At 44.6% G+C, this 23,717-nt stretch overlaps 1 protein-coding gene across 5 annotated transcripts in view; it reads right to left on the minus strand.

The window, feature by feature from the left end:
• nlgn3 (neuroligin 3) overlaps positions 1-23,717 on the minus strand; it is a 236,054-nt gene that overhangs the window by 50,772 nt on the left and 161,565 nt on the right. For 4 of the 5 annotated variants that reach the window (XM_033030639.1, XM_033030636.1, XM_033030638.1 and 1 more), the window contains one exon: positions 12,979-13,164. The exons of the other annotated variant lie outside the window; for it this stretch is intronic. In XM_033030639.1, coding sequence (XP_032886530.1) covers positions 12,979-13,164 — 186 coding nt within the window. The remainder of the gene's footprint in view (positions 1-12,978; positions 13,165-23,717) is intronic. 5 annotated transcript variants of the gene reach the window in all.

The following is a 23,717-nucleotide window of genomic DNA, read 5'->3' on the forward strand; positions in this document are numbered from 1 at the left end:
TCGGCTTCAAAACAACCCAAGGTTGAATATCTGGGTTTCTCCAGACATAGTGGAAAAACAATTTATTGGCTATCCTCCAAACTAGCAGCACTAGCTTTCTGCATAAAGCTTCCCAGCTTTAAAATTCAATGTATAATAATCGATTTTTACTCACAATTCTCCGTGATAATGTCTTGAATCTTCAGATGAGTCGTGTCGCTGTCGATAAACCCTCAGGCCATCTCTGGCCGAGATCTATTGTCTTCAGTTCCTCTGCTGGAATTGGTCTTCTGGCAAAAACCACTTTCGAGATCCTAGCCAAGTCTTCTGTCCCACTCTCTGGGACTGGCTCTCACCTCCTGTCAGAGGTATCCTTTGACTTTATGCAGCAGCAGATTTTTATATCGTTCAAGAGATTACTCCCTCTAGCCACTAAAGAGACTACATGGTTTAAGGAGAATGTCGTAATACGCATGTGAGCTCTCCGTGAGACCTTCAGAGCTTCTTCACAGATAAATCTTCATAACACAGTCTTTTGATTAATAGTTTCTTTATCATTGAAGATAAACAATAAGATATACATCCGACCTTCTTCTCCGACTCGTACACTTTAATCTTGTTCAAACTCCAGCATATCACTTTAAACGTTAGAAAACTCCTCGTGTCTCAGTTGAACTTCACATGGTCGAAGAGTATACCTTCCCCATGTAAGTCCAAAACTAAACTAAAATCTACGCTTCTGCGCAAGAAAGCCAGCACCAAATACACCCTTGACTATGTAATAAATCCCACCCACATAATTACGGGCAGTCTAAAATTTAAAGACAAATGTCATAATTAATGATACACAAAATAAGCCAAATGGCCACTACAGCTGCCACAGGGGATCCCAATCCTCTACGGAACTGACAGTGGGCTCTTAAACCTTAATAGGTTGAAGGCCAAGAGCCAAGTCAGTAACACCGCCATCATGGAGCTTCAGCACACGGACGACTGACCTCCAGGGCATCCAGAATCCAACCAGCCATCTACCCAGCCCACTATAAAAGTGGACAACACCACTCTTGAAAACATTGACCACTTCCCCTACCTTGGCAGCATTCTTTCCTCAAAAGCTGACATCGAATCTGAGGTCAACCATCGCCTGAGTTGCGCCGGCGGAGCCTACGCCAGAGTCAGGAAAAGAGTCTTTGAAACCCGAAACCTAAAGGCTCAATCAAAACTGCTGGTCTACAGAGCCGTTGTCCTCTCCACCCTCTTGTATGGAGCCGAGTCATGGATCACCTACAGCAGGCACCTGAGAGCCCTAGAACAATACCATCAAAGATCCTTACGAAAGATTCTGAGGAGCAGCTGGGAGGACAAACGCACCAACATCAGCGTTTTGAAGGAAGCCAACACGACCAGCATCACCACCACAATAATGCAGCACCATCTTCGATGGACTGGCCACGTCATCTGCATGTCCAACACACGTCTCCCTAATCAAATCCTGTGCTCTCAATTGAAGGAAGGTCGGGAACCCCTGGCGGGCCAAAGAAACGCTTCAAGGACAACATTAAGAACAGTCTGAAGAAATTCCACATCGAGCAACTGGGAGCACATTGCACTGGACAGGAGCTCCTGGAGGAAATCCATGCAGGAAGGAGCTGCACGTCATGAAATGGAACTACGCTGTGTCGCAGAGACAAAGCAACAGCACCGTAAGGAGAGAGAGAAGGGGGCTCGATGATTAGCACCCACCACCAGTCTCCACTGCCCACGTTGCACCAAGGTGTGTGGATCGCGGATCGGCCTCTACAGACATCTGCAGACCCACAAGTAGACGACCTTATGGAGAGGAGAGGACAGTCATACTCGTTTCGAGTGAGTGCCGATGATGATGATGATGACAGACAGCATCCGTAGTCAAGATCGAATCCAGGTCTTTGGCACTGTACGGCAGCAACTCTACCGCTGCGCCACTGTGCCACCCATGACAATTGCAATTGCTCACACTCTCTTTTACAACGTCACACACACTGAGGTCCACAGTCGAGGGTTCCTCCACTGCCGGACATTGAGAGGCAGAGTTTGACGAGGACACCCATCAAAGGAAGGGATATCACCCCAATCAATGGGCCACATGAGTAGCATGAGTATTTCGTTAAAAATAGTTGCGATCATTATTGAATGTATAGACAATGAGAATCTTTGAAGAGTTTCTACACAGTTTTTGTTTTGTATATATTTTTTATTGCGAAGAAAATTTATTTGTGAAATTTAAAAAAAAGAATGAATAAATGTTGATCCATTTATTCAAATGACTCACTGCAGCTGCTTTCAGCACTGTGCAGATCACCATTTGCCACAGAAAGCTGTGGAGGTCAAGTCAATGGATATTTTAAATGCGGAGATTGGTAGTTTCTTGATTAATAAGGGTGTCAGGGGTTATAAGGAGAGGGCAGGAGAATGGGGTCGAGGGGGATAGGTAGATCAGCCATGAGTGAATGGCGGAGTAGACTTGATGGGCCGACCGGCCTAATTCTGCTCCTATAACTTATGATTTCAGGTATATATGTCTTACTTACATATCTCATGTGGACATTGAGTGAATGTATTGCACATCTGGAGGAAACAGCAGAAGCCTGCTTCTACTCAGAGGGATGTCCGACCCCACTTTGCACACAGGTTTTTCCTCCCGCTATCTATACGCCCGATGGGAATGTCAGGTCTCTTTCACCAAGTGTAGGAGCACAAACATTCTCCTCTGTAGCCTCTCTCCCCCATGGCAGCCATAATGTGTGCTGTTGCAGTTTGTTTTTCAAGGCTGACACCTTTCTTGCCATGCAAGATATTATTCAAAGCTATGCTCAGTATTGCCTAATCTTGTGAGGAACTGTAATATCCCACTTTAGCACAGGATTCTGTGCGTAAACCACCATGAAGCTGTTTGTAGCTGTCAAAGCTTTATCTCTGAATTTCACAGGTCACTGTGGTGTAATATGAAGCTTAATTGATGCTAAAATTCCACATGTAGGGAGGTAAATGAAACATCACCAACGTCTGAGTCTCATGTGAGTAGTGACACCAACATTAGCACTTCTTGCAGACTTTTTTGAAGTAGCAACATATTATTGAGGTGAAATAGTTTTTGTGCTTCTCACTCAAGTGCATAAACCTGGCTTAAGCATCAGGAAATCAACTCTCAAAATCCTACCACTCATGTCCCAATCCACTTATGCTATGAACAGGTACTGCAAAGAGACAAAGAGAACACAAAACTGCACGATCTTGTCAGCCAACATTACAGAATATTTCAGTAAATGTTCAGTAAACTACAGAGGAATCTTCAACACAACCCTCCTTCCAATTGATTGATAAATGACAGTTCAACACATACAGATAATTTACAAGATTCAGTGTTCTACCACTATGGCCCCAATCTTGCCTGTGGATCCATTCTTGGTGGTAGTAATTTATTTCAGTTTGATTGGTGCATTGCTCCAGCTGTACTGGATTGGGAAATAACCTCTCTAGAAAATGGCTCATTCCAGATAGTAAATCCTTGTGGGTCAACTAGATCAGGAAACAGATCAAGTAGTGATTACATCGTATTGAGCGGGATTTCTTTTGCAGAAATAGATCATTGGGCACAAATAGTCACGCCAGCTCTATTCCTTGAGTGAAGATAAAAGAGACCGCAGATGCTGGGATTTGGAATAAAACACAGAATGCTGGCAGAACATATCAGGATTAATGCCAGTCTCGACATGAAACGTCAGCATCCCTAATGGAGCTCCTTCCATCTATCCTTATCCCCATTTATCAGCTTCACAGATTCTCTAGAGAAGCAAATGGAACATTGTTTTGTATTTATTCTCCCTTCCTACACTGCATGGTTGTAGGCCTTCACCCTCACCTCGAATTCAATAGCTCAGCAGCTTAATTTAACTCTGTTTCTGCTCTGCTCATATGAGCATATGATCTTGTCTGTAAAACTCTGCATGTATATCCACCCTTTTTCCCTCTCTTATGTTTGGACAGGCTCATGGCTTCATAGAATTCTGGGAGATGGAAGCAGGCCCTTGGTCCTAACGTCCATGGCAGCCAAGATGCCTATCTATGCTAGTTCCATTGGCCTGTATTTGGCCTCTAAATGGGTAGGTAACGTTTCGGGATGGAATCCTTCTTCTGACTGATCAGTCTGAAGGATTGTCCTAACCCAAAACGTCATCTGTCCATTTTCTCCAGAGATGATGCCTGACCAGCTATGTTATTCCAGCATTTTGTGTCTATATTGAGTACATTGAGCTTTGTTAGTGGTAATGAAGGTTTTGTTTAGAGATATAACATGGAAACAGATCCTTTGGCTGTCCATCATTTGCCAGTTCACACTAGTTTTATGTTGTCCTACTTTCTCATCCATTTACTACAAAACCCAATTAACATACAAACCCACAGAGATTGAGAGAAAACCAGAGCATCTGGAGGAATCCCACACAGTCACAGGGAGAACGTGCAAACTCACACAGACAGCACCCAGGGACAGGGTCGACACCAGACATTTGTGAGGCCACATGTGGAGTACTGTGTTCAGATTTGGTCACCATACTTTAGGAAGGGTGCAATAAGCTGGAAAGTGCAGAGAAGATTTACAAGGTTGTTGCCAAGATTTGAAGGGCTGAGCTATAAGGAAAAGTTGGGCAGGGAAGGATTTTATTCCTTGGGGTTCAGGAGTCTGATGGATGATCTTATAGAGGTGTATAAAATCATGAGGTGAATGAACAAAGTATTTTACCCAGAGTAGAGCAGTCAAAAACCATGGGCATAGGTTTAAGGTGAGGGGCAAGATTTACCAGGAACCTGAGGGGCAAACCTTTCACTCAAATGTTGGTGGGTATCTGGAACAAGCTTCCAGAGGAGTTAATTGAGGCAAGTACTATAACAGCATTTAAAAGGCACTTGGACAGGTACTTGGATAAGAAAGGTTTCAAGAGATACATGCTAAACACAGGCAAATGGGACTAGCTTAGATGGGGCATCTCAGTCAGCATAGCTTGGGTAGAAGGGCTTGTTCCTGTGCTGTTTTACTCTAATTATGAAATAATTACTTGAGACAATTAGACTCCATAAATGAAATTCTATTTTAAAGCCAGAGAGGTTTTTTGAGTTAATTATAAATTAATTAATAGTCATATACTCCGTCATGCCTTAGTCATTAACGAATAGTATTGTCAATATGTTTTACATTAGAATAGTTCATAATGTCAAAGTTGCCACAAGAGAAGATTGTAACAACACACCTTACGAAGAAGCAAATAATTACTAGGAACAGCTACAGGATTTCCTCATTTTAACTGTACATGTGCATATTCCAGACATTGCTGTCAAAATATCCCCTTTTATAAAGGAGTCTGCTGATGGCCTCGCTATAATTCTCACTGCAGATTCCGGTCCATTAGTTTGAGTAAAATCTGGAACAACAGGACAATGTGATGCGAATTCACTAAATGCTCTAAATTCTGGCAGCTGCAGTTAAAATGTGCATGAAGAGACAGCCTTTCACCAGGGGGTGTTATGTAAATGTGTCAATGTCTCCTGACTTTATCAAGTGATGCATTAGCACACAATTAATTTTCCCACCCCACAACTTCCTGCCAGCTGGGCATACATCAGCACCAGAACGTGACTGTGAGAATGTGAAACTGAATGGCAGCATGAAGGAGCTATCTTCTCAGACCGCTTCCCAACAAAGCAAAGATTTTCATCTGATAGCTAGAGGAAAACAAATTCTGAGATTTTGGAAAATGGGAGGGGCAAGTTAATGAAGTGTGTGTGTTGGGATCAGTGACCACAGTTTGATTAAGTTTAAGCTAGTTATGGATAGGGATGGAGAGGGTCCACATGTTAAAATGCTCAACTGGGGCAAGGCCAACTTTGAGGGTATGAGAGAAGGTCTTACTCAAGTAGACTGGTGCAGGTTATTTGAGGGAAAGAAACATTGGCCAAGTGGGATGTTTTTAAAAGTGTACTGAAGAAAGCTCAAGATGTGTAGATCCCTGTTAGAGTGAAGGGCAAAGCAGGCAAACGTAAGGAAGCTTGGTTGACGAGGGAAATTGAGACGTTAGTCAAAAACAAGAAGGATGCATGGGACAGGTATAGGCAGCTGGGATCAATAGCATCCATGGAGGAGTTTAGGGAACTAAGGAGTATATTAGAAAAGGAAATCAGAAGACTATAAAGCGTGCCAGGAGATAGCTCTGGCAGGTAGCATTAAGGACAATCCCAAAATATTTTATAAATACATAAAAATGGTATCTAGAGAGAACATGGGACCACTCAAGGATCAAAGGACCTTTGTTTGGAGCCACAGGAGATGGGCAAAGTCCTAAATGAGTATTTCTCCTCTGTATTTACTGAGGAAAAAGATAGTAGAACGGAGGAAATAGGAGCAGTCATTGGAAGAGTCTTGAGAACAGTCAGGGTTAGTACGTCGAAGAAGTACTGAAGGTACTGTCGTGTTTGGAAGGTAGACAAATCTCCAGGGCCTGATCAGATATATCCGAGGACACTGCGGGAAACTGGAGTGGAAATTGCGGGAGCCCCGGTTGAAAAGTATGAGTCGTTCTTAAATACAGGAGGGGTGCCGGAAGACTGGAGGGTGGCAAATGTTGTGCCTCTTTTCAAGAAGGGCTGCAGTGAAAATGCTGGGAACTATAGGCCGGTGAGCTTAACACCTGTAGTTGGTAAGTTACTGGAGAGTATTCTGAGGGATAGGTTATATAGGCATTTGGATGGGCAAGGGCTGATTAGGGATAGTCAGCATGGTTTTGTCCATGGGAGAAATTGTCTCACAAATCTGATTGATTTTTTTGAAGACATGACCAAAAAGGTTGATGAGGGTTGAGCTGTAGATGCTGTGTACATGGACTAAAGTAAGGCGTTCGACAAGGTTCTGCATGGTAGATTGCTCTGGAAGGTTAGATCGCATGGGATCCAAGGAGAGATAGCCGAATGGATAGCAAATTGGCTCCAAGGAAGGAAGCAGAGGGTGATGGTGGAAAGTTGCATCTCAGACTGGAGGCCTGTGACTAGTGGTGTGTCTCAGGGTTTGGTGCTGGGTCTGTCATTGTTTGCCATCTACATCAATGATTTGGATGAGAACATACAGGGCAAGTTTAGCAAGTTTGCCGATGATACAAAAGTTAGTGGTTTTGCAGATAGTGAAGATGGTTGTGAAAGATTGCAGCAGGATCTGGATCGATTGGCCAGATGAGCAGAGGAATGGTTGATGGAATTTAATACAGAAAAGTGTGAGGTGTTGCATTTTGGGACATCGAACAAGGGCAGGACCTTTACAGTAAATGGTAGGCCTCTGGGAAGTGTTGTAGAGCAGCGGGATCAAGGAGTCCAGGTGCGTGGTTCCTTGAAGGTCAAGTCGCAGGTAGATAAAGTGGTCAAAAAGACTTTTGGCTCTTTGGCCTTCATCAGTCAGAGTATTGAGTATAGAAGATGGGAGGTGTTTAAGAAAGAACTGCAGATGCTGGTAAAATCAAAGGTAGTCACAAAATGCTGTAGTAACTCAGCGGGTGAGGCAGCATCTATGGAGAGAAGGAATTGGCGACATTTAGGGTCGAGACCCTACTTCAGAAGTTGGGAGGTCATGTTGCAGTTGTATAAAACGTTGGTGAGATCGCATTTAGAATATTGTGTTCAGTTCTGGACACCATGTTAGAGGAAAGGTATTGTCAAGCTTGAAAGGTTTAAAAAAGAACTGCAGATGCTGGAAAAATCGAAGGTAGACAAAAATACTGGAGAAACTCAGCGGGTGACTCCCCTCACTCCTTCGCTCCATCGATGCTGCCTCATCCGCTGAGTTTCTCCAGCATTTTTGTCTACCTTCAAGCTTGAAAGGGTTCAGAAAAGATTTACGAGGATGTTTCCAGGACTAGAGGGTGTGAGCTATAGGGAGAGGTTGAGTAGGCTGAGTCTCTATTGCATGGAGCACAGGAGGATGAGGGGAGATCTTATAGAGGTATACAAATTCATGGGAGGAATTGATCAGCTGGATGCACAGTCTTTTACCCAGAGTAGGGGAATCGAGGACCTGAGGAAATAGGTTCAAGGTGAAGGGGAAAATATTTAATAGGAATTTGCGGGGTAACTTTTTCACACAAAAGGTGGTGGGTGTATGGAACAAACCGCCAGAAGAGATAGTGGAGGCTGGGATTATCCCATCGTTTAAGAGACAATAGGACAGGTGCATGGATAGGACGGGTTTGGAGGGATATGGACCAAGCGCAGGCAAGCGAGACTAGAGTAGTTGGGACATTGTTGGCCGGTGTGGGCGAGTTGGACCGAAGGGCCTATTTCCACACTGTATCACTCTGTGACTCTATGACTATATGCACTGACATGGCCACAATCCAAGAAATGTGATAATACAATACAATACAATACAATACCTTTTATTTGTCATTTGAACCTCACTTGAGGTTCAAACGAAATTTGGTTTCTGCAGCCATACAAGAAAAGAACCAAGCCACACACCAACACAATTCACATAAACATCCATCACAGTGAGTCTCCTCCTCACTGTGATGGAAGGCAAAGTCTTGCCTCTCCCCTGCTCTCCATTCCTCTCCCGAAGTCGAGGTCAAACCCCCCGGCGGGCGCTAGCAAGTCCGCGGCCACTCAAAGCCACGCCGGGCGATGTAAGGCCCTGCCCCGGGTCCCGATGTTGGAGCCCCCGGCGGGCGCTAGCAAGTCCGCGGCAATTTACAGCCGCGCCGGGCGTTGTAAGTCCCCGCTCCAGGTCACTCTCAATCCCGCAATTCGAGCGGGAGAAGTCGCCGTTGCCGGTGCCCCGCAAAGCGGTCTCCCACCGGGGACCCGCGAGCTCCCGGTGTCACCATCCACCGTAGTCGGGTCACAGCAGCGCGCCGCTGCAGCTCTCCACGCTCCGAAGCTTGCTAGCTCCACGAAGGTAGGTCCGCAGCTCCACAGCTACGCAGCTCCACAGCTCCACAGGCTCCGTGACTTGAGCCTCAGGTCGTTCCGGTTGGAAGCCGCTACACGGTGCTAGGCCCAATGGCAACGGAGACCCGACAGGGAAAAGGTCGGGTCTCCATGCAGGGAAGAGATTTAAAAGTTTCCCCCACCCCCCACACATACACATTTAAAAACCCACTACAAACTATACCCTCAACAGGACAAAAAATATATATATATACAGACAGACTGCAGAGACCGCTGCGACGTCGGTCGCGCCGCCCACCAATCTGAAATAAATATAATCCAGTCTTATTATAAATTGAAGGAGACTATCTGACCTGCACCTTTTACTGGCATAGACTTCCACAGTGATGGCTGTGCTACAATATATGAAGGCCTCATTTCTGCTCATTGTGATGTAGAATCAGTGAAGCATTTAAATTTTAATTCAAAATGTAACCTAGAGCACTTAGCATTCTGAGTTATTGCCATTCTAATTTCTAACTAGATTCAATCCAGTTAATAATGCACATTATATGCGATCAAGTATATCCAGGCTGTTATGGCTGTAGGCATAATGGCTTTAGCGGAAGGACACTATGCCTCAAAAATGCTTTTGTAGTTTTGAAATTTCTATTTTGATAGGATTTTTAATTCTCAGTTGACACCCCAGTAACTAGAGGTTCACGATGATCCTGAGAAGTCAATCACATCAGCCACACCTAACACTTAGATGACAATCACAATGAAATCATGATTGAATTTAATATATCAGATACTGACTCCAAGGGGAAAACTGTTTAAAGTGCACGAGAGTGATGCATACTGAAGAGATTACGCTATTCTATTTGTCTAAATTCAGGAAAACATCGTGAAGTTTGAAGTGCAAATTACACTGTGGACATGTTGGATTTCCGAAATCTGTGCATTAGTTTATAATGCACTCTTGAGGAACCTGCCCACAAAACTGACCTATGTAAGAAAATGCTGGAATCTTGCAGTACAAGATGGGAGATACAACTAAAAGATTTGATGGGAAAATGCTAAGGCTAAAATATTTACTTACTCATGTGCTCCCATGCTAAATTTATCACTATTTAGTACTTCCACTAATTCCGTAAATCTTAAAGAAAGTACCAAACTAGTTGGATGTTTTACACGTTGAACTAGAAATTGCAATACTCTTTCTCATTGAGATCAAGGCAGTGTTATGCGTCACCCTAATAATGGTTATGAAAGTAATATAAAGCTCAAAATATTCAATTAAACGTTTCTGAATGCGATAGTTGGCTTTCCCTGTGTAAAAACAGTAGATGGACACAAGAAACTGGAGTAACTTAGCGGGTCAGACAGCATCTCTGGAGAAAAGGCGTAGGTTCGAGACCCTGCTTCTCGACCCAAAACGTCACCTATTCCTTTTCTCCAGAGATGCTGTCTGACCCGCTGAGTTACTCCAGCTTTTTGTGTCGATCTTCGATTTCAACTAGCATCTGCAGTTCCTTCCTACACATTGAAACTAACATTGTCATTTTCAGTGTGATGTTTTTTATTGATGGGATACCAGTTCTCACAGCTGCCAGTATTCAGCTAGTTAGGTGTGATCTTTGGCTTAGAGGTATCGATCATAATATAAGGAACACTCTGTACACTGTAGAGGAGAGCATCACAATCAAATGAATCAATGTTCCAATATTGAGAATTGGAAAACATGAGGTGGGGATTGGTGGGATCTGGACATAACAGTCTACAAAAAAACAAACTGCTGCGGGAACTCAGCGAGTCAGGCAGCATCTCTAAAAGAGGAAGATAACTGAAACTTCAGGTCCAAACCCTGTCTCGGGTTCCTGATCTTGACAGCACAGCCACAGCAACAACCCCACCTCAGTAACTGCCGACTATGGACTTTGCATACTTCAGTTTGTACTATTATAGTTCAGTTATTGGTATTGCTGGTAATTTATTGTATTGATTATTGTATATTTATTTGTTGTGTAAGTGCATTAACGTGGTATGACATGCGGATTTGGTATGTCAGAGAGGATGCTCTTGAATTTCTACAGGTGTACAGTAGAGAGCATATTGACTGCAAAGACTGCAAGAGCAAAGAAGACTGCAAAAAGTTGTGAACACTGCCCGGTCCATCACCGGCTCTGACCACCCCACCATCAAAGGAATTTACCAGAATCGCTGCCTCAAAAAGGCAGCCAGCATAATCAGAGACCCACACCACCCTGGCTTCACACTCATTTTACTCCTGCCATCGGGAAGAAGGTACAGGAGCCTGAAAGTCCAGGTTCAGGAACAGCTTCTTCCCTGCAGTCATTTAGTTACTAAACATTATCTCAAATAAGCTCTGAACTACATAGACTATTATTGTTAATAGTCTATGCTCCTGCATAAAACTTTATAAATTTTGGTGCGATATTTTTGATATATTTACAAAATTATTCAAGATAAAAATGGAGCCTAACACTGAAATGATTATACTTGGAGTAACGGGAGACGGGAACAAATTAAACACATTTCAAAATTCATTTTTTAATTATGTGTTAATAATAGCAAAAAAACATACTCAAATTTTGAAAAAATACACCCATACCAGCGTTTAAAATGTGGATTATAAATATGTTGGACACAGCACATCTTGAAGAAATGCGACTCCTCCTAATAGATAAAGCAGACCAATTCTTAACGAGTTGGTCTCCATTTATTGACTTCTTGGATACATGTGGTGCAACAGAATCGTAAAAACCAACTGTGTCAGGTCTGGGTGAAAGATGGTCAAGAATACAAATACTCATCTCCTATCTCCTATTTGCTACTCTCTCTCTTGCTCTTTTTTCTTTCTTACTTTTCTTCCTCGCTCTCTTTCTCTCTTTTTATACACACTACACGTTTTTCTACTCTCTATTATCTTTCTCTCTCTTATTTCTTAAAAAAAATAAAAAAATGAAGTTGTACATAGAATGTAACATGTCAACATGTATTTGACACCTGAAAAAAGGTGCCACTGTATTGTACTTACTTCTAATAAAAAATTTAAAAAATGAAAAAAAATGTTATTATTGCACTATTATTGTTTGTTTTTGTGTGTACCTATGTGTGCTTGGGTATATATATATATATATATGATCGACATATATGTGTATTTGTCAGTATGTGGATTTATACACACACTGAACTTTTCTTTCTCTCGTTAATTATATTGTCTACAGTGTATTATGTTTACATATTCTGTTGTGCTGCTGCGAGAAAGAATGTCATTGTTCTTTCTGGGACATATGACAATAAAACACTCTTGACGACTCCTTATGTGCCTGTAAACCTGCAGTAAGAATTTCATTGTTCCATTGCTGGTGCACATGACAAACAAACACACTTGTGACTCTTGAATTTTCTGTTGGCTTCTGCATTTCTGTGAAATCCATTTATCCTTGCCTTCTAATGAATCTGTATCGTTCACCAAAATGTCTTCAATCCACCTCCTAGTCTGTACACACAAGATATGGTTTCTCTCCTCCACCATTTCTGCTCTGGATGTTGCATTCATACAACTGAAAGTCATTTGTTACATTCAGTCTGTTTCTTATAGCCAATCCTCATCTGCTGTTTGTTCTTCAGAAGTAATCATCTTCTGCATCCCTTGCAGCTCTACAGCTCTTCCATGAATAGTCTCACTCATCTGCACCAACTGTAGATTTACTCTTTACCCTCTGATGGCTGCCTAGTAACTCTTGCCATCCATAACCCAGCTGTGTAAGACTGTGTGAACATGCTTTACGGATGGTGACATCTTGGCCCTGACTGAAAGCTTTCTGGATGGCCAGCCTTCCAACAGCTTGCCCGCCCCACACCACTGCATTGGTGATATCTTTGTTTCCTCCCCTTCTCCATTAGCATCATTCATCTTTTTGCATTCTCTTACTTTTCCTTCAAAATCTTCTTCATTTGTCACCTCACCCAACAATAATCCTCTGCAACTGTCCCTAATTCTGGAAGTAATCAGCTGTGGAACTGACTTACCTTCTGAATGATGAGACAGGGTGAGAAGACTGACGCATGACCCTCCGATTCCAGAGCCAAAGACAGTAATACGTAAGGGATCTCCTCCAAAGAAGGCTACGTTCTCACTAATCCAGCGCAGGGCCTGGATCTGATCCAGAAGTCCATAATTGCCTTTAGCAGCTTGATCGCCTGTGCTTAGAAAACCTACAAGAACAGAAAACAATGAAGGGAGATCAGTCGTATGCATGGGGCACACACAATATAGGCCATGGACAATATAGGCCATGCCCTGCAACACGGTTTACAAACAGCTTAGGTCAGGCTCCAGAGATGCTGCCTGACCCACTGAGTTATTCCAGCTTTTTGTGTCTATCTTTGGTTTAGTGTGCAGTTTTTTCCTGCACATTGTTCTTTAACAATGAAGTTGCTTGCACAAACAAATAACTGCAGATGCTGGTTAATACACAAGTGGACACAAAGTGTTGGAAAAACTCAGCAGGTGAGGATCTCTGGAGAAGATGGATAAGGTGACATTTTGGTACAAGACCCTTCTAAGGACTACCTTCATACAATAGTACAAAGAATTGAGTGTAAATCTTTAACTGCAGTACGTCAATGCAAATCCGTTTCTTAGTTACATTAACATTAAACCCGTGTTGTGCAAATCTGAAACAAAGGCTTCATCTAACTTTGATGCAAAGCAGACTGAGAATCCTCATTCAAGGGGCCTCTGTTTGTTTCAGGCTAGCCTCAGTCACCATCCAGACTGAGTTAAATTTAAAGATGGCGCCTGCCTGTGGCGACATTTTGCCAGCAGCTCAACAGAAGAGAATTATTTATAACTTCACTCAACAAACCTGGATCAGAGAAACGGCAGAAATTGGCACCGTAACGGCCTGAAGGTTTCTCCATCCATCGCATGGACCGTACACTGGCATCTGGGAAAGGGAGAGGAGGGGGCGTCATGGTCAACTCTGCGTGGTGCTCATATGTGGCAGTCCTATCCAACTCCTGCTCTCCACACTTGGAACACCTGGCTGTCAAATGCCGTCCCTTCTACCTACCGAGGGAATTCACCTCCATCATCCTGACCGCGGTCTACATCCCTCCCCAGGCTGATGTCCAACTGGGGGAGCTGCATGCCGTGGTCAACAAGCACCAGACGTCTTACCCCGAGGCATTTACCACCGCAGCCACGAACTTCAACAAAGCTAACCTTAAGAAATCGCTCCCTAACTTCCACCAACATGTCTCCTGCAGCACCTGAGGATCAAACACCCTCGACCACGGCTACACGACCATCAAAGACACCTACTGCTCTATCCCTCGCCCTCACTTCGGTAAATGCGACCATACTGCGATGTTGCTGGTTCCGGAAGCAATTGAAGAGCGCAATCGCAGAGGTGAAGACTGTACAGAGCTGGTTGGGGGGGGGGGGGGTTTTCATCCAAACCAGAAGCCTTGGATGAAACATGAGATCCGCACTCTTGTGAAGACCAGACACTGGGCATTCATGTCTGATGATACAATGGTCTACAAGAAGTCCAGATACGACCTTGGTAAGGCCATCAAAAAGGCCAAAAGGGACTTCTGCTCCACGCTGGAGGATGAGACAGATGTTCGGCAACTGTGGCGGGGCTTGAATACCATCACCTCCGACAAGGTGAAATCAGGAGGCAGCTCGAATGTCGGCGAAACATCACTCCCTGACGAGCTCAATGCGTTTTACGCACGCTTTGATAGGGAGAACACTGATGTGCCTTCCCGAGCCCCCATTCGCCGTGATGGTATTTCAGTCTCACACAGAGGCCGACGTCAGAAGATCCTTCGGGGGGGGGAGGGGGGGTGAACCCTTGGAAAGTGCCTGGACCTGATTGTATACCTGGTCGTGTTCTAAAAACCTGTGTGGACCAACTGGCTGGAGTTTTTACGGACATTTTGAACCTCTCACTTCTGAGGTCTGAGGTTCCCACCTGCTTTAAAAGGGCATCAATAATACCGGTGCCCAAGAAGAGCAAGGTGACGTGCCTCAACGACTATCGACCAGTGGCACTAACGTCTGTGATGATGAAGTGCCTGGAGAGGTTGATTATGGCGCAAATCAACTCCTACCTTGAAAAGAACCTCGACCCACTGCGGAGTGGAGAGCCAGTGAGATCCACAGATCAACGGTGGATGCGATCTCACTGGCTCTCCGCTCCGATCTGGACCACTTGGACAACAGAAACACATATGTCAGGCCATTATTCATTGACGACAGCTCGGCGTTTAATACCATCATCCCCTCCAAGCTGGTTACCAAGCTCTCAGATCTGGGTCTCTGCGCATCCCTCTGCAATTGGATCCTCCACTTCCTCATCCACAGATCTGTCCATATTGGTGGAAATATGTCATCCTTGATAACAATTAGCACGGGAGCACCTCAAGGCTGCGTGCTCAGCCCCCTGCTGTACTCACTCTATGCTCATGACTGTGTAGCTGGACATAGTGCAAACTCCATCATCAAGTTCGCCGATGACACCAATGTTGTGGGACGAATTACTGATGGTGACGAGTCAGAGTATAGAAGTGAGATCGACCGATTGACCAAATGGTGCCAGCACAATAACCTGGCTCTCAACACCAGCAAAACCAAGGAACTGATTGTGGACTTTTGAAGGGGTAGGATAGGGACCCACAATCCCGTTTATATCATGGTGGAAAGGATCAAGAACTAAAAATTCCTGGCCGTGCATATTTCCGGAGATCTTTCCTGGTCCCAGCACACTGATGCAATTATAAAGAAAGCACATCAGCGCCTCTACTTCCTGACAAGATTACGGAGAGTCGGTATGTCAAAGAGGACTCTCTCGATCTTCTACACGAGCACAGTAGAGAGCATAGTGACTGGCTGCATCGTGGCTTGGTTCGGCAACTTGAGCGTCCAGCAGCGGAAAAGAATGCAGAAAGTTGTGACCACTGCCCAGTCCATCATCGGCTCTGACCTCCCCACCATCAATCTATCACAGTCGCTGCCTCAAAAAGGCTGGCAACATCATCAAGGACCCACACCATCCTGGCCACACACCCATCTCTCCGCTGCCATCAGGTAGAAGGTACAGGTGCCTGAAATCTGGTACATCCAGGTTCAGGAACAGCCTCTTCCCCACAGCTATCAGGCTATTAAACTCTCCATCAAACAAACTGAACTATAACAGCCGATTGCACTTTATCTGTTTATTTATGTGTGTGTGTATATATATGGTCTATGCTATATAGACACACTGAACTGTTTTGTATTTATGCTTACAATACTATGTTGTGCTGCAGCAAGCAAGAATTTAATTGTCCTATCTGGGACACATGACAATAAACTCTCTTGACTTGACTACCACTTACATACACTTCTAGTAACTACTGCGAGAATGAAATCACTGCACCCATACAGATTTGAACTTTTATGAGAATGGCACTATGACTGAAGTTGGAATTACTGATATCCTTTCGTTAAGTTCTTAAGAATTAAATATCCTGAGGTGTGGCCAATAATTCTTTCAGATATACATATACATCACTGGTATTCTTAACCATTCAAAAGATACATGTTGCAGGTTTTTAATAACCACTGGATACATTTGGATGCATCTGTCTTGGCAAAGAATATAGCATGTACCAACAAAAGTGGGCAGCACCCTCCCTGATATTGTTACATGACAATATTTATATAAAATACAAACAGAAGAAGACACGTTGCAGCCTTCAGGGTTATATTGAAATCTATAACTTCAGATTATTACTCTGTCAATTGTCCATCTACAATCTTCTACAATCATCCATCAGCTTGTTTCTGTTATTTTCCTATGTATTCACTGTAAGTGGAGGGCATGCCCAACCTAATCTGCCGGGTATGTCTTCCCGCTTCCTTCATGTTCCCTTGTCTAAGCTCTCACTCTCAAACTGCACACATACACTCGCAGATCAGGTAACATCCTTTAAAGCTTATACCCTGGTTTTACTCTATTGGAGAGTTTCTCCATTCCTTTTCCATCCTTGGAGTTTATCAAGGTTCTTCCCTCTCCTCAATTACATAGAAACATATAATATAGAAAATAGGTACAGAAGTAGCCCATTCGGGATTTCGAGCCAGCACCGTCATTCAATATGATCATGACTGATCATCCAGAATCAGTACCCCGTTCCTGCTTTCTCCCCATATCCCTTGATTATTTTAGCCCTAAGAGCTATATCTAACTCTCTCTTGAATACATCGAGTGAATTGGCATCCACTGAGGCAAAGAATTCCACAGATTCACAACTCTCTAGCTGAAAATGTTTTTCCTTATCTCAGTCCTAAATGGCCTACCCCTTATTCTTAAATGTTAACAGATGGTCTTCAACTGAACTGTTAACTCAACTTCCCAAAGATGTCACCTGATCTTCTGAATATTATAAGCATTTTCTGCTTTTATTTTGTTTGCAGCTCTTTTGAGATAAAATAAAATAGTAAGATTAAACAAGAACTTGCCAGTTTGAAGTTTGATCTGTATTTTATGAGGAGTTACGATGAGGGATTACGTGAAGAACCCGCTCAGTGCGCAGGCGCGGCATACTTCCAAGCAGCGGTGTGGAATCACAGATAGACACAGTTATTTTGAAGTAAACATAGTAAAGATAAGGAGACATCAATTTATTAGTTTGATCCATATAATGAGGGTGGGAGCGGAGGGCACGTAATCCCTCTTCGTAACTCCTCATAAAATACAGATCAAACTTCAAACTGGCAAGTTCTCGTTTAATCTTACTATTTTACTTCGGAGTCACGTGAGTGACTACGTGAAGATTTCAAAGCTCTGTGATTTCAAACCGTGTAACAGTTTCATTTCACTCACTGCCGAAGTTCTTGAGGGAGGAAGTGTTATCGTAATCAACCAATGAGTCTATTTGTAGAAAAACACAATGGTATTTTTTTAAACAATAACAACAAAGAATTAAGTTGCTCCCCTGGGCTTAAATTAAATATTTGCAGTTCGTAAATCTTTACTGCAAATAAACCAGGTTTTGCCAACGGCTTATTATAAAATTTCTGAACGGTCTTTTCCCCCCCACCATCCTGCTGTAGCCAGGATGTGGTCTATAGGCATGTCCATTCTTTAGCCGTCGACATGGATGCTGCCCTGGTGGAATAAAAATTGTACATGTTAGTGTTTATCCCAGCAGTTTCTAGCACCTGCTTGAGCCATCGCGCAATGGTTTGGCTCGTCACCCGACCATAAGGTTTTTGTGACTGACCCACAAGGCTTTTCATCTCCCTCGAATATTTTGGTTGTGTCTATGTAGGATAGTAGGTGGGTCATGACACATAACCGTGGTTCTGGTGGGTAAGCCACGACTGGATTAGGTGTTCCTGGTCTGCTCTGTTTGATCAGTCGCTGGATAACGACAGATCTGGTCTGGAGCTGTGATCATGTTGTCCAGTCGCAATAGGTGTAGTGACTGGACCCTCTGAGCGGATACAAGTGCCATCAACATGAGCGTCTTTAGTGTACCTTGCTCGAGGCCGGGGGATCTGGCTGGTGGCCATTCCCTGAGATATGTCAGGACCACACTGATATCCCAAATATGGGTATACCTGGGCTTAGGGCTTGATATTGTAAATGCCCTTCATCAGTTTTACCACCAGTGGATGGGAACCCATCGCCTGTTGTCCTGGCGCTGGTTGTTGATGGCACTGTAGCTGATCCCTACATCGTGGTGTAGATAGGCCAGGAACTCCAGTATGTTGGTGGCTGTAGCTGTTGCGTATGTCGTCCCTGTTTCCTGGCAGTACTTCTCCCTTTTTTGATGCTGGTTAAGTACTGCCTCTGGTGGATGTTCGAAGGGATGCCGACATGGTGATGGTTTGTTTGGACAATCCCAGTTCCAGGTAAGGTCTGTTCAAACTTGCAACCCAGGCGTTTAATTTTCTCATGGCATGGGTGTTTAGCTTACCTGGTAGGTAAGTAGCTGATAGCCAAATATGTCTTTCGACACACCATTGCCAAATCATGTTGACCAATTTGTCGCATGACAATGATTTTATGCCACCCATATGGTTAATATAAGCCATCACCGTAGTATTTATCAATTTGTAACCGAACATGCAAGTGCTGCATATTGGATACATATGCTTTTAAACCATAAAAGGCGCCCAACATCTCTAGATAGTTAATGCCCAGTGTAAGTAGTAATGATGACTCTAGGTTAGTCCATCTACCACCTGTGCTGGATATGGAGTTAGTCGCTCCCCAGCCTTGAGCACTGGCATCTGTTTTAGTAACTAAAGTAGGGTTAGTGATAAAGATAGGGCTGAAACTATGCCAAACGTTTTCTGCCCACCACTGTAGCTCTGATATTGCTTCAGTGGGTAAGTTGACACGATCATAGTGACCTGTATGTCGTTTTTTTTCGTTTTTTTTTTAATTTTTTTTTTTTTTTTTTGATAGTGCAAAGGTCCGAATTGAGTAGCCGGAAATGTTGCTACCATTTCCCAATTACTCTTGCTACTTGTCGAATATCCTTTGGAATTCAGTTGTTTGGCAGTAACATATGTCTCCATTTTGAAATGTATATACTTAACAAATTTGTTTAGTGATGTTAAGTCAATGATGATGCGACAGCCACCATCTTTTTTGGTTTTAGTGAATATATTCGATACAAATTCCAAAGGTTCATGTTTGGTCTTTTCGATGACCCCTTTTGTGATAAGTCTCACCAGTTCAGCTTGTCCCTCACGTTTCTCTTTGACGGAGGGAGAAAACCCTTTGGGGCCATTGTTGAACTGGCGGCGTTTTTTTTTCTTTTTTTTTCTGACATGAATTGTATTTTATATCCACTATGCTTCAAACCGGTGCAATCTACCTCCTGTCAGTATTAAGCCTCCACCTCCCAAAAGGTGATAGGAACCAGACCCACCTACCTCCATGGTTACGGGTATTTCCTCTGATTCCCTTTGGTCGGCTTGCGAGGTGTCTGATGTGGCGTGTTTGTTGGGGGTTGGCGCATTTTCCATGGGGTCCGCTCTGGGCCCTGGTCTAAAAAAGACTTAGGGTGAAAGTAAGCGGACCCCGAGCTTTCACCAGTGTTGAATGGTGGATGTTTACTGGTGGATGCGGCGGTGTGCTGCCACTTGGTGGTGTGTGTTTTCAGTTTGCTCGTTTTATACCCTGCCTTCCCGAAGAGCAGCCTGTCTGGCTTATCGGCTGGTGTTTTACACAGCCCGGCAATCGAGGACTGATGGCAGGTTTGATGATTTCTTTCTGCAGATTATTAATTTCAACCAGCGTGTTACACAACAACGCGAGTGTATCCTGTTGATTGGTGGTCATCTCGGTGTTGTTTATAGAACGAGCAAACGACGTGATGCCTGCTGTCAATAGTCGGAGTATCCGCTGCAGCTTTAGCTCGTGGTGCCGGATGGTTGCCCCAATGTGTCCCCAGATTTGGCTGTTCACCGCTGGTACTTTTTGGAGGTTCTCCGGCGCCTTAATTAATCACCTGCCCCTGCAGAGCTCTGTTGGAAAGGTGATTGATACTTGCCGCTAGTTTGGCCTCTAGCGGTTCCCCTGCATGGGGTTTTGACACGTAGCGGCCCACTACACCAAGCAGCTGTTCCTGCTCCTGCACCCCCTGCATACTCCCGAAATCTTCAGCCATAATCCCTTGTTCTGGACCAGCCCAGTCCTGGTCCCCAAAGCTATCCTCTGGAAAGGAGGATGCAATGGACAGTGCAGGAGGCACTGTAGAGGGAGTGCCTGACTTCCCTCTGCAAGAGCTCCCCTCCCGGGGTGCACCTTGCTGGAGCACCTGCTCCAAGAGCCGCTCCATGCGGCTCAGGCGGCTGTCCCTCCTCCTCCTGGGTGGAGAGACGTCCCCGTCCGACAAGTCGGATGCCACCGGCCGGTTGCTCTTCCGTTTGGCTTTGCCTCCAGCCCGCTGTTCAGACATTAGCGGAGCTGGACTCGGCTCGGTGTCGGGGATAGCGGAATGCCTGGATAGCGCTCCTACCGCCTGTTGCTGCCCCCCCTTCTCCTCTTGCGGAGTTGGACAGGGGCAGATTTCGAAAGTCTTGTTTTTTCTTTTCGCAAGAGCGCTCTTTCTGCGCATCTCGCTGGAGCTGCTCCAATTGCTGTTGGATGCAGCTCAGGCGGCTGTCTCTCCTTCATTTTAGGTAGAGACATGTCCCCGTCCGACGAATCGGACGCCACTGGCCGGATGCCTGTTCGGATGGCTAGATATCCAGCCCGCAGTTCAGGCACTAGCGGGACTGGGCTCGGCGCGGTGATGGGAATAGCGGAGCGCCCGGTTCCTACCGCCTTCTTCTGGAGCTTTTGCCTTGTAGATGCGAGAGCGCCCCTCAAGCAGCGCGTCTCGCAGGCACCTGCTCCGTGAACCGCTCCAGCGGCTCAGGCGGCTCTCTCTCCCCCCGTGCGGGTGGAGAGACGTCCCGTCCCAATCGGGAACACCTGCCGGATGCCTCTCGAGTGGCTATGCATCCAGCCCGCTGCTCAGGTGCTAGCGGGCTGGCCTCGGCACGGTGTCGGGGAATTACGGGACACCGGGTCGCTCCTACCGCCTGTTGCTGCCCCCCTTCCCCCCGACGGGAAACCGATCCTCCTTGAACGGGGGACAGTTTTGTTCCAGAGCCTTTTTCTCTGCCTGTAAAAAACACAAGCAGAAAAAAGGCTCACCTGTAAAAGAAACCCCGACCTCAGGATACTCACCTGACGGTCCGGTTTATCCTGTAACGGGACAGCCTTAGTCCCGTTGCGGCCGCTGTTGCACTGCTGGCGTAATGCCGCGCCTGCGCACTGAGCGGGTTCTTCACGTAGTCACTCACGTGACTCCGAAGTAAAATCAATGATGAGACTAGGTTTGTCAGGGCCTCACTAGATATACAATCGGTCTAGTGGAGAGCCAATTAGATTTTTGATTTAAGTGTGTAAGAAAGAACTGCAGGTGCTGATTTAAACCAAAGATGGACACAAAAAGCTGGAGTAACTCAGCGGAACAGGCAGCATGTCTGGAGAGAAGAAATGGGTGACATTTCGGGTCAAGACCCTTCTCCAGTCTGAAGAAGGGTCTCAACCCGAAATGTCACCCATTCCTTCTCTCCAGAGATGCTGCCTGTCCCTCTGAGTTACTTCAGCTTTTTGTGTCTACCTTTGATTTCATTGTACTTGGTATCAGAATTGGGCAATAAAAGAAAATTTGATGTAGTAATTAAATTATGCTCCTAACTATCGTGAACTTTTCCAAAAATAAAGCACCACAAAAATATTGCTTCGCCAGGAATCAGTCAGGAATCCTGGCGACTGTGCAGGACTGGCAGCTTTCTGTAGACCTGGTGAAACAGCTGAAGTTCCCACAGCACATTGCCACAACCACTCTGAGGCCAGACATCCTCCTGGCCATGGGAGGACCATCTGGAGGAGGCCCACGAGAGGAAGATGACCAAGCATGAAGAGCTGGTCATTGACTGCCGTAAGCAGGGATGGAAGGCAAGGTGTATGCCCATCGAGGTTGGCTGCAGAGGTTTTGCAGGGCAATCGCTCTACAAAGCCTTGGGTACACTGGGCATCAATGGAGTGGCGAGGAGAAGAGCCATCAAGAACACCACAGAGACAGTGGAGAAGGCCTTGGCATGGCTCTGGATCAGGAGAGAAGGTCCATGGGGAGGAGCGAATGCCACCTGAACGCAAGTCGTGGTCTGGTCAACCACGGCTGGGTCGCCTGGGCGAGGGTGTCTAATGTTGAAAGACCCGAAACACCCAATGACCCAAGGTTACATCACTGATGATGTGTTCAGGAGCATCAACAGATGTATTTTTTTATCAATGCTGATATACATACTATCCATCTAGAATTCAATTACAAGGACACCTATGTCACACTCCTTCCCACTGACTAAATCTTTGCCTTCAACATCAAAATTCCAACCACACTCATCTCCAAACTCCAGGAGCTAGGTCTCAGCAACATCTTTGCAAGTCGATCTGTGACTTTGACTCATAGATTACAATCAATAAGGATAGGCCATAAAACATTTTCCATGATAATTCCCAACACCAGTCCTTCAGACAGACCCTTGAAATACTCCCTATGCACCCAAGGCCTGGCAGCCAATTTCTGCTCTAACTCAATTTATACTTTAAAAAAATATGTACATTCTCTATTTGTAAAACTATTTTCTGCATTCTGTTTCCTTTCTCTTTGCACCATGTGTTGCACTTGTGTTTGGTTTCATTGTACTCATGCATGGTATAATTTGCCTCGGTATCACATAAAACAGTTTTTCACTGTATCCTGATATACATGACAATAATAAACCAATACGACTGTCAATACCAATAGTCTGTATACTGAATATTGTGGATAACATTTTTTTGTTGTTACAACCTTGTACTGGTTTTGTTCTAAAATTGTTTTACGCTTCATTGCAATAATTGACAGTGAGATTCCTGCCTCCTTTTCCATTGACTTGAAAATCCTTGGGGTTTAAAAGACTTGAGAAATGGGTTTTTTCACACACTCCGCAATCTTGTGCCATCCACAATTTACCAGTTAATACAAGCTGATAGTATCAGCTGGCAGTTTCATTTACAGTTGTTGGAAGCATTTGCTAAATCTTATTCTGCATTTGTATGTCTGTTCATTTTGATGCAAAGCTATATTTTAGTTGAGTTCATTATTGTCACGTATACTGAGGTACAGTGAATTTTTTGTTGTTGCGAGCTATCCAA

The sequence above is a fragment of the Amblyraja radiata genome, chromosome 12 (genome assembly GCF_010909765.2).
Source record: "Amblyraja radiata isolate CabotCenter1 chromosome 12, sAmbRad1.1.pri, whole genome shotgun sequence".
NCBI classification, from domain to species: Eukaryota; Metazoa; Chordata; class Chondrichthyes; order Rajiformes; family Rajidae; genus Amblyraja; species Amblyraja radiata.